Source organism: Camellia sinensis, chromosome 3 (assembly GCF_055761805.1).
Source record: "Camellia sinensis isolate YWXY chromosome 3, ASM5576180v1, whole genome shotgun sequence".
Taxonomy (NCBI): domain Eukaryota; kingdom Viridiplantae; phylum Streptophyta; class Magnoliopsida; order Ericales; family Theaceae; genus Camellia; species Camellia sinensis.
The window spans coordinates 27180001-27192064 of record NC_138963.1 but is presented as its reverse complement, the minus strand read 5'-3'; the positions used below and the strand labels follow the sequence as shown (position 1 = coordinate 27192064).

The 12064-nt window shown below is 35.9% G+C and overlaps 1 protein-coding gene across 1 annotated transcript in view; it reads left to right on the top strand.

The window, feature by feature from the left end:
• The first annotated feature begins 7232 nt into the window (after positions 1-7232).
• The window catches only part of NAP12 (non-intrinsic ABC protein 12), an 18844-nt gene continuing 14012 nt past the window's right edge, over positions 7233-12064 (top strand). Inside the window, exons 1-7 of the mRNA XM_028245735.2 lie at positions 7233-7903; positions 7994-8070; positions 8578-8853; positions 10398-10461; positions 10585-10731; positions 10909-10943; positions 11713-11786. Of these exons, the coding sequence (XP_028101536.2) occupies positions 7656-7903; positions 7994-8070; positions 8578-8853; positions 10398-10461; positions 10585-10731; positions 10909-10943; positions 11713-11786 (921 nt within the window). The 5' untranslated portion in view covers positions 7233-7655. The remainder of the gene's footprint in view (positions 7904-7993; positions 8071-8577; positions 8854-10397; positions 10462-10584; positions 10732-10908; positions 10944-11712; positions 11787-12064) is intronic.

Genomic DNA, 12064 nt, shown 5'->3' with positions numbered 1-12064 from the left:
CTTGCTTTGGTTAGAAACATTGGGACGTGTTCCTGATGTTTATACCACCCCCCGGTTAGAAGGGTTTGGAACGTGTTCCGATGCTTATACCACCTTACTTTGGTTAGAAACATTGGGACGTGTTCCTGATGTTTATACCACCCCCCCGGTTAGAAGCATTTGGAACGTGTTTCGATACTTATACCACCCTGTTTTGGTTAGAAACATTGGGACATGCTCCGATGTTTATACCACCCTCCGGTGTTTACACCATTCCCTTTCTCCTCTCACGTGTGACGCGTTAGGATGTTTTCGGTTAGAAACATTCGGGTACGCCCGGTGTTTACACCATCCTCTTCTCCTCTCAGTCACAGCGTGTTAGGACGCTTTGGTTAAAAGTATTCAGACGGGTTTCGATGCTTATATCGCTCTTTGTTTTGGTTACATAATTTTTGGACTTGTTCCACTATTTACCACTGTTCCCTTTGGTTCGGAACATTAGGGTGTGTCCCTGGGTTCACATTATTTCTCTCCTCGCGTGTGCCACGCGTTGGGATCTTGTTTGATGCCTTGGGTGCACCTGATGGTTGTGTTGTTCTTTGCCTTTCCTGCGTAATGCGTAGTTAAGATTGCATATTTATCTTACATCCTTTCTACATGAAATGTGGTTTGGTTTATATTTACTTGTTTATATTTGAGTTTGTTGTAGCATTTCTTTACATAACATTTGCATCTATATGTTTCATTATTGCCCTCATTGCATGATTATAAGTTATGTTGTTGCATCGTGCATATCATTTGAAATTCCTTGCAAAGGGATATGTAGGCAGCCTGCGGGCGCAACCGTTCTTTGTTTTGTTTGCCTGTTCGTTCAAGTCTTTGGCCTTGTCAAAAATGGGTCGTCTCTGGGCTTTAACATTCACTCTCGTCATTTCATGACTTCCAAGTTCTGTCAAAGAGGGGCAACTGGAGACACCCCATTTTTGACCGTCTTTAAGACTTAGACGTCATTATTTGAACACTCGATGATTTTGTACACTCGTGTTCATTTTGAGTGCCTAAAGTTCTCAGCCTAGCGCCTTGCCTTGGAGCCTCTAAACTTGTCTGTTTTGTGCTTGGTTGAGGACCAAGAGCTTGTTGTTTCAAGTCTGGAGGAGAGGGTGGCCTGTCGGCCATCCCCACAATCCTTCAGCCATGGCTTGTGCCTCCTAGCCATCAGTGGTGGCCGGTAGGCCACACTGATGGCCTGACGACCATTTTTCTCCTTTTTCAGATATTTGTTGGCTAGCTATGCCAGCTGTTGTTCACTGAAGTACATCTCCATACACGTGTATGGACAGATGAATACAAGCTTTAATCTTGATTTTCTATATATAGGGGGTGTCCTCCCCCATTTTGGAAGGTTAGACATTTTGGATCAAAATTTTCTCTTTCTCTAAAATTTTCTCTCTCTTCTTGTTTTGTGCTTTGTAGTTAGTTTTCTTTACACTTTTGCACACTAACTCTTAACCAAACTTGATCACCTTGGAGCTGAGGTCCCTTGAAGCCTAGTTTGAGCTTTTGGAAGGAGGTTTGAGCCTGAAATTATGGCTGATTTGTGCTGTGCTTCAAGAGGTATAAGATTTACCTGTAGGCTTTGTTTTGGATATTTGTTTTGCCATCTTTTTATATTCTTTTTGGCCTGGTTTTCAACTACAAAAAACTTTGATTTTTTAGACTTAACAAGATGGTTTGAGGTCATTTTGTGTAAAGGGATAGTCCACACTTCTTGTTGCTTTATTGTGTAAGCTTTGCACCATCTTTTAGCATACTCACATCAAACTTTTTGGTTCTTTAAACGACTGAAATTTAGAATTATTTCAGTGATAAAAACTTGGTTAAGAAGTCCAAAATTAGAGGGGGTAGCCTCCCCTCTTTGTGCCTTGTTTGTAAGCCTAGATAGCTTAACATGTGAGCATAATTTTCTAGCATTTTGTACCTCAATCTCAGCATGTTTTTGCTACTGTTTTGGTTGTTTTAGCTCTGTTTTTAGCTGGTTTGGTCCTTTGACGCTTGTATTGTGTGGTTGTAGTGCAATCTCCTTTACTAGCTTAATGTTTTAGGTTTTTAAACATGATTTGCATGAGTTGCTTGCATGTTTTAGTATAATTTTGCACACCATTTCAGCACTAAAATTTCTGCAACCTTCCTCTATTCTTCACTCTTTCATTTATTTTGAAAGTGACTTTGAACCCCTTGTTGGCTCAAGTATGGAATTGAGACCCTCATGCCTAATGATTTAATTCCTTCGGGAGTTCATTACCAACAGCATGAGGCCTCTTTCATACTCAAGGTACTTGTGGTTTAAGCCCTCTTTCTATTAGAGGACACTCACCTTTTGGACTAATCAATTAAAGAATGGATTGGTAATCTAAAATGTGTAAACAAAATAAACAAAGTAAAAGAGGCAAGATTAAGTATCTTCGTATTGCATTGCATGTGTTTGGATCAGATGTTAATTCGAACAAGAGAAAAATGGGACGTTTCATACTCAGAGTGATGAAACGTGCTAGTTTTCTTGGTCACCATCACCTTTGATCATGCATGATAGGGTTGTGGTTTTGTTGAGTCTTATTTTGCACTCATTAAGCTTGTACAAGCTTGGTTCTTTGACCATTATGCATGGAAATGCTTGGTTGATGGTTTGAGAGCCAAAAGTTGTACTCCTTTGAGCTTGTGCGATGATAAGGAGAGTAACAGTACATACACTCCTTGAGAATACACTACTTTGCCTCTGTTTGTTCTCTGTTACAGCAAAAAAGGGAAGTTCAGGAAAAGGGTGGCCGACCGACTACCAGCAGTAGCCGATCGGCCACCATTGGTAGTCGACAGCTACCATTGGTAGCCGACCGGCCAGAAATGAAATTTTGCACAAATGTGTTCCCGAGTTGGAGCAGAGGTGTTCTAGAAGTTGGCAGCACTGTCGATGTTCAAATGAGTGCAAACAAAGGCATCCGATGGCAAGGCGGTGGATTTTCGGGAGGAAACCAACCGAGCATGCATGTGTCCCTCACCCTCGATGCCATTTACTTGCTTTGTTTAAATTAATTAGTAGTAGCTAATTCATTCGTTCAAGTGTTGTAATTATTTAATTAGCTTAGAATAAATTAGTTAATTAATTGTGTTGTAATAACTTAGCTTAATTAGCGTAGCTAGTTAGCTTATTTCATTCGGACCTTCTTTCGCGAGGGCGAAATGTTGTAATAAGTGTACGTGCGTGCGCGTGTGCATGTCTTCTAAACCTACGTCTTTTTCCTTTTTATTTAATCGCTTTTAATGGTTAGATTAGGGACATTTTCAATTAGCATAGTTATGCATGTCTTCCAACCCTACATTGTCTTGCATGCACTGTGGCTCGGCGCATCATTCAAACTGTATCGTATTTTAATATTTACTTGAATACGTGTTTCAAAGCATGCTATCAAAGTGTTGTAAATACCATATTAGGAGCCGAGCCTATTAATTGCATTATTGCATGTGTTGCATTAGACATTTTTGTATAGTTAGGATCATGTATTTTTCTAACTAGTTTTTGTTTTGACTTGGAGTACTCGGTAAGTTTTTACGTTTTAGTATACTTGCATAAGTATGATTGTCATATTACCATATTTCGCATGCTTGCCATGAGATTATGTGCTTAAATGCTAAACTGTATGAATGCCTGTGGATGAAGGCTTATTGCTTGAATTGGAACAATTCATCAAATGTGTGTTTTAAGTCCACTTTGCGAAGTGACAAATCATGTTTTAAGTCCACTTGAGGTGGCAAATCCGCATTTTCTAAGCCCACTTGAAGGTGACAAATTCAAACTATTTTCGAAAGTAAACATGAGTTGAATTTGTTCCAATTCTTGCAATTTTAATTTATATTTACTTGTGTGTGTCACATAGTAAAGTTAGCCAATAACCAGAATAAGGACACATGAAGTTTATAAAACGTCATATCATAATTAGTAGAGGCTGATCTTTGATCAAGCGAGCGTGGGTGCTCATTTCAGGACCTTCCCCTCTCGTACCCAAGTTCCCGAGCCGAGGCAACTTTAGTGATGACAAACGCGTGGCTTTTGGCGCGAGTCAGGGTTTCTTAAATTTCCTAGAAATAAAATATTTAGGTGGCGACTCTATAATCTGACAAAGCAGTCTAATTTTTGCATTATTTGATTTAAAATCTGATTTTTCAAAACGATTTGTCGGATTGGACTCTTTGGTGTTTATCAGTCTTACATTGCACTTGTGAAATTAGATTCAGAACCACAGGTGAAATCCGAACTATGAAACCTTCTTTTCAAACTCTTTTTTCGAAAGGCCAGATCGCAGAAAAATGCGAGCCCACAACTACTCATGTGAGATTAATTTGAGTCAATACGACTGTCCATTGAAATGTTATATCATAAGAAAAATTTATCAATATGAGATGTTTTGCTACACATAATTATATTATACTTAACTCACCTTGAAAAGAGTAAATTCGTTCTCTATGTGTAGATTTATTTATTTAAAAATTTATGGGTCATCAACTGGCATACGGGTAAATAAAATTACCAACTTGGCCACACGTTTTGTGGGCCAAATTTGATTGGCTTCAACGTCAAATTTGTTCTAACTCATAAAAAATAATTTAAAATTTTGGACAAGAATTTATAACCTGAACCTACCTATAAGCCTGCCTTTTAATAACCCTCAAGGGCAAATCCAACTCGACCATTCTATTAATTCGTAACCCAAACTGTCCAATGAAAGCAATTTTTCTGCACAAAATCAAAATTGTCCGCCAAGTTTCGTATTATCTAATTTTGAACTCATGCTCATTTGGGCTCATTATCAGAAAATTACAAAAGACTCAAAATGGCTTAGACTCAAAAAAGCCTATTGCCACGACTCATTAATTCACACAGCCAAAATGATTCAGTTTCATTCCAACAACTATATTGATTATGTTACATGATCGATGTCTGACTATATGAAAATTATTAAAAAAAAAAGAATCAAATACTTGAAATATATAGGGAAAGTAAAAAAAAAAAAAAAACCACTAATGAAAATATTAAACATTGTGAATAGGAAAACATTGGGCCGAGCCTATTCAGTTTTATGAGCAAGCCCAACCCAACCCAATATGGCGGTGTTTGGGGAAAATTTTTTGTGGGTCTTTTATTTTTATTTTTATTTTTTTTCACTAATGGTGTGTTTGGTTGGGAGATTTGGGGAGGAATTTGGAAGGGGAAAGGGAAAAAGTGTGTGAAACTAGGTGAAATGTAAGTATATTTTATTCACATTTCACCTAACTTTTCCTTTTCTCTTTCCAAATTCCTCCTCAAATCCCCCAACCAAACACAGCGTAAAAGACAGTTTTTGCAAAATTAAAAAAAATAAATCTAAACAAAATATCACATTCAACCTCATAATCATTTTACTTTTTCTCTCACAAATATCATATTTAACCACAAAAAAACACAACTATCTTCCCAAAAATAAAATTTTTTTTCTCCAATAATATCCTACAACTAAAAAAATCTACATAAAAACCTACTTCACAAACACCCACTATGTTAACTGATCAAAGGCCAAAAAGTCCAATTTATATACAGGTTTCGTTTGACAAGATAGTTGGGATTAATAGTTCACTAAGGCCATGTTTGTTTGGGCGGACTGGATTAGCATTCCCAAGACTCATAGTCCTAGGATTACGAATCCGTTGGATTATGTATCCTATCTTAACTAATAGTCAAGTTTAAAATAATTAATCCGTACTTCAATTGTTTAACCAAACATCGGATTAATAATTTTATTGGACTATTAATCCAATCCCAAGCTCATGTCCACCCAAACAAACATGACCTAAAAGATAAAATATGTTTAAAAGTCAATAAAATAAAATGTCACATTTAAATCATAATTATTTTATTTTTTCTTCCACAAAATTATAAAAAAATTAAAAAATCATCTAAAACAAAACATTTTTAATCAGACTAAATAGTCAAACTAAAAAAATTCTTTTCAAACAAAAACGTAAAATTCAGACACATTAATTACAAGACAAGTCTACACGACTTGATTCGTTAACGACCCTAAAAAATATAATGTACTATTACCATAATAGAGCATCAAAATTTATGTGATTTAACAAACTATGCTTACCTACAAAACACAATACACCTTGGTGTGTTATTACCACATTATGAGCTCTATTTAAATTGTTGATTTTGTATGCCTCGTGAAATAAGTTATATTTATATAAAAGAAATATTATACTATCATATTATTGAAGGGGAAATTATTCATAGGTCCCATTGGAAACATGTGATCTCCATTTAATCCCATAACTTTTTCACTACATCCAAAAGTCTTTTCCTCTCTCTCTGCTTTTTGCTTCCTTTCCTCTCTCATTTTTTTTTTCTACATTTTTCTGTCACCGTGTTTGTCATGGAAGAGGACCACCGGTGATCATATCTTTCTCCATTGATCGGGGTTCATTGATAACCACCAAGCATTGAAATCAACTCCGACGAAGAAGATGATATATTTTCCGACGAAGAAGATGAATGGATCTACTTAGATCTGATATAGATCTACTCAGATCTATATCAGATCTGAGTAGATCTACACAGATTTGGTTAGACATCCGTCTTTCCCCTTCGATCTCTTTTTTTTTTTTTTTTTTCTCTCTCTGCTATACACTTCTGTTTTTCTGTTCTAATGGAGAAAATTTTCGAATTCTGAACAAGCAGTTTTCGAGTTTTAGTTACAGGCGGTGAAAACTGTAAAATTTTGCAGTTTCAATTTTTTTTTTTGGTGCTGGAATGAATCATGGTTTAAAACTGTAAAATTTTACAGTTTTATAATATTCTTTAGAACTGTAAAATTTTACAGTTTCATAACATGTTTTTTATTTTTTTTTTCCGGCAATATTCTAGACATTCCGGTGAGTCTCCGGCGACCGTTAAACGGAAGTCCGACGGTAGTAAGATGTGAACAGTGTCTATAAATTTTAAAAAAAAAGAGGATTTTTTGGTAACAATTAAAAATGTGTTGGACTAATTGATGCAAGTATTTTGTTTTGGGATTAGTTGAATTTTGAACTTGTTACATGAGACTTATCAGTAAGTTCCCCATTATTGAATCACAAAATTTAAACTTTTTTTTTTTTTAAGTGGGCCCAAAGACACAGCAGGGGCAGCTGTGCCAGAGCCAGCCACCCCAAATCCCACAAAAACTGGCTTCTTGTTCCTTCCATTTCGCCAATCATCCCTCCCCGCCATTTTTTCATCTCCAAAAATCATGGACCTCCTTCCAAACCCTACCCAATTCTCTTTCTCTCTCTCTCTCTCTCTGAATCACCCAAAATAGCTCGCTCTCTCTCTCTCTCTCTCTCTCTCTCTCTGTGCACCCCCAAACTCCAACTCTCACTACCATGTCCGTTTACCCAACCTCCATTGTTCTCTCTCCAACACACATCAAATTTCACATTGTGCAATCACATACCCACTATGCAATGAAAGATTTTGAAGCTTGTCTTGGAGCTATGAATTGATTAATTATTACCTGGACAAGCACAGACTAAAAATTCATTGCATTGTTTTGAGCATTAAATGATTCTCTTTCTATCTCTATAAATTTAGCAGATTTAGAAAGCTCTGAATGATTGCGATGAGCAGAGCTAAAGGCTTTGCCTATTGGGTTCCAAATTTGCTTCTCTTTCTACTTCTTGTTTTGGGTTTATTGCCCTGCATTTGGTGTGTTACGTCTGATGACGATGGAGACAGTCCGCCAAGTACCGATTCGATTTCGCCATTTGTTACATCGCTTGTATATAGCCATATATCGAATTTCACCCCCATATTTAGAAAAGATATCTCCAATTATTTGGGTTTCTGCATAAAGGATGTGTGAGTAATGTGCATTGCTTCATGGCTTATTAATTATTGCTTTGTCATTATGTTTATTGAGTGTATACTTGAAATTTTGTTGTGTTTCAGGGATGCTGATTGGGATGGAGCTTTTAACTTTTCTAACAATTTGAATTTTGTCAGCAATTGCATTAGGCAGATAAAAGGTATTTATTTGCATTTTATGCTATATTACATGTACCAAAAGATGGCTTAGGTTGCAAACAGTTAATACCTTGTTATTGTGGAAAAAAAAAAGAAAGAGAGAGAGAAGAAAAGAAAAGAAAAGAAAAAGAAAAACACATTTCATTTGAAGTTTGAACTACATAACTCCCTTGGTAATAGTCACTGAAAGAAAAATGAAATATTTATCCTTCTTTCAATTCACCAATTGTAAGGTGATGGTTGAGGCAGCCACTGTTCTTCCTATAGTAGCACCATCTTCCTGGATTGATTCTAGGATACGTTAGGTAGCTAATTATGGGGAAAAAAAAAATAAAGGTGGGAACTGAGGGAAAGGGCATTCGAGATTGCAGTACAATTGACCAGCTAAGAACATGTTGCCTATGAGCATCCTAATTTTACATTCATCTGACTTTTCTCCTTGTTCGGCAACTCTCCTTCTTTCATGTTTCTCATTGAGTAATTGCTGATAAATGTGATTAAATTAACAGGAGATGTATCACAGCGACTCTGTACTGCAGCAGAGATAAAGTTCTACTTTAATAGTTTTTTTGAAAGGAAGTCATCAAATGCCCATTTTTTACGACCTAACAAGAACTGCAACTTGACCTCTTGGGCTTCCGGATGTGAGTCAGGATGGGCTAGCAGTGTTCCTCCGAATGTGAAGGTTGACCTAAAAAATTCAAAGGACATGCCAGAGCGGACTCATGCCAGCCAACCATGTTGTGAGGGTTTTTTTTGCCCTCAGGGTATTACTTGCATGATCCGTAAGTGTATTTTTACTCCATTGATGATGTTTGAAGTTAAGCTAGATTTACGCATATTACATCTTGTCAAGCCCACAGTTGGTGTGTCTATATATCTCTATCTGATGTTTATGTTCTCATTGGTTAAAATTTATTTTGCTGCTATCTGCTTTCTATTCGCTGTTAATTCACCATGAAATTGTGGTGAGGATAGGTTTTGAGTTGAGTAAACTCCAAACTTGTACTCCCGAAATTGATCTGTCAAAATTTATGTTATGGAATATGATTGTTCAACCATTTGTAATTTAGTTTTTTTATGCTTGATACTTGCCAGTACTAATTATGTGCTGAGAGTAATTTCAGCTTAATGAGGATGAACCAAACATTGAAAGCCTCAAGAAAATATGAAGAATTGAAAATGAATTCATTTGTGAGAATCATAATAGTTAGCACAAATCTCTCTAAACAAGCAAAGGGATGGAGGGAATGAAAACATGGGGCTGATATTATTTGATCAAGTGCAACAAAAATAATGGTTCAAGCTGTATGTGCAGCAAGGGCACAGGAGGGAATGGAAAGAAACCATGTGTGCTAGGATATTTGAGTTTGCTTTGTACAATTCCTAAATTTATATGGGAACTTGGAAAAAATGTCCAATGACATGATTTCAAATTGTAGGTAAAAAGTAAAAAACGCAAATCAGGATGATATATGTTTTTCTTCTTCTTCTTCTTCTTCTTCTTTATGATGCTTCTAGAATCATGAAGACCAACAAATTGACAAGCCAATATGAGGAAACTAGTAACACGTGAATTGTGATCTTCATGAACTCCAAATTTTTTTCATTAGAAGCTTTTTCCCATGTTGGTTTAAACCTGTCATTCCCAGCAGTGCAATTTACAGATGAAGCTTGCTAAACTCCAAGCTTTGTTGAACTTTGGGGCTACAGCTTTTATTTCCATTTTACAAATTGGACGCTTCATGTCCTCTCAAACTTTGTCATTTTATATTGCATTAGTCTTTTATTTAGTTAAAACTAAGTGTATTGAATAGAAAATAAGCAGCAATTAGCATTTAGTTTTGACATGTGTGCATAAGTTTGTTGGTTGTGTATATGGCAAGAAATCAAAGCAGGTGTTTTCACCATTTCACAAATTTGGGGCTTTGTTTTTTTGTGCTTATGGTTTCCTGAAAACTAAGATTTAAATATGCTTAATAGTAAATGAAAACTAGTGATACATGAAAGTTTCACTGTATGTGCATGAGTTCATTATTAATGTATATGGTAAGAAATAAGACCAATCATGTCAGCATATGCTTTTATTGCAATACAAGAATTCTGTTGCTTTCTACTTAAAGTATAAAGATCATCCTCAATGTAATGATTTCCTAAATCATCATCTTCTTGACTGTGAAGGTCATATCCTAAAGTTCCTTTTTTATATGTTTGTAAATCTTAGATATATTGTAGTTTAATAGAATATCTGAAAGTTGATAGTGTAAACTTACTGATATCCCAAACTTTTTGCTACGACTTACTGTTGCTTGTTACTTTGTCATTGAAGCTTGTCCCTTAGGTTCCTATTGCCCACATGCAAAGCTCAATAAAACTACTGGCATATGTGATCCGTGAGTTCATATACAAACTTGAACCTGCCTTTTTCCTTATTACCACATATTTTTCTTTATCATCACAAGTTTATTTGGCTTATATGGTCCGTTAATACATGTACTGGTAGAGAAAATTTGCAGGTATCTTTACCAACTGCCTCCTGGAAAAGTAAATCATACTTGTGGTGGAGCTGATACTTGGGCTGATGTTGCAAGTAGCAGTGAGATGTTCTGTTCAGCAGGATCATACTGTCCGACTAATACCGAAAGGGTTCCCTGCAGTAGTGGGTATTGAATTTGTTTCCCAAAACTTACTCATTTTTTTTACAACTTAAATAGTTGCAGCATGCTTCAACAATGGTTTTCTGAGTTACAAAAATTAGTTTTGTTCTATTTTGGTGATTTGTTTGGTGTTTCGAGTTTGTCATCTGCATCTACTAATGTTATGTTTTGGTGTAATTTCAGACATTATTGCCGGTTGGGTTCTACAGCTGAATTATGTGAGTTTCTTATAATTTTGTGGGTCTAAGTACTAGAATTATATTACCTGTAGGCCTCATTTCTTCGCATGGCTGCCATAGATTGTAAAGCAGAGCCATGCAAAACAGTTTTCATTTGTATTTTGCTTGATTATCTAGATGCACTAAAAACTCCTTTGGTGCTTGTTTTGCCAACATTTGTTCACTGATAGGATTTTCCGATCGGAAGAGTTATGTGTTAAATAATATAACCTACAACTGACTGTAGGGTGGTTTAATTTCCAAAAATTCCGACCTGGTTATGAAACGAATGAGGGTAGAAGCATAAAATTTTTATTTGTTACTTATGAGTTATGAGTAAGTTCCCTAGTAAAATGAGTTGGTTTTCTAAGTGTTCCATGAGTGCACCATGGATAATTGAAGGCTCAAAAAGGACATACTGAGTCTGGAGAGGACATTGATGGAGTTGGTTATGGAAAGCTTGAAAAATGCTATATCTCATAGCATGCTGTTAATAGCATGCAGTGCTGGATTGATTTGATTTGCTGTCCCTGAATAGCTGGCATATGATAATCTTGATAATAACATCATCTTTTATAGTTGATGCACTACTTTAAAATGTTGTGCAAGAATAGTTACTGCATCTTTATTCTGCCAATCACTCTTCTTGGCCTTATTTTTACACTCGGTGCTGACTACTTTCGGGGATGCTTGCTTTTACTTTCTAGCTTGCATGACAGCAAATAGAGATGTTTGCGTTAGAATTTAACCTTTGCTGTTTGTTTTGCAGCATGTTTCAGGTTGAGTACCTGCAATCCAAATACCATAAATCAAAACATCCATGCATATGGGCTCATTCTTATTGTAAGTGGTTGCTTATGGTACAAGATCACAAGGTTGATATTTGATTTCGCGCTTGATTCTGCAGATGGATGATTTTACATCTTTGCTTTTTAGCTTATAATTGTTTTCTTCCATACTTCAGGATTTTCTCATTGCAATCTGGCTTTTGTGTGTTCTCTAAAAAATATCTTTAAATTGTGTGCATGTACAGCCATTCCTCTAGAAATCATAAATTAATAATGGGAAACTAGGCATCATTAATTAATAAATTCATTAAATATTATGTTCCTCTTTGATTT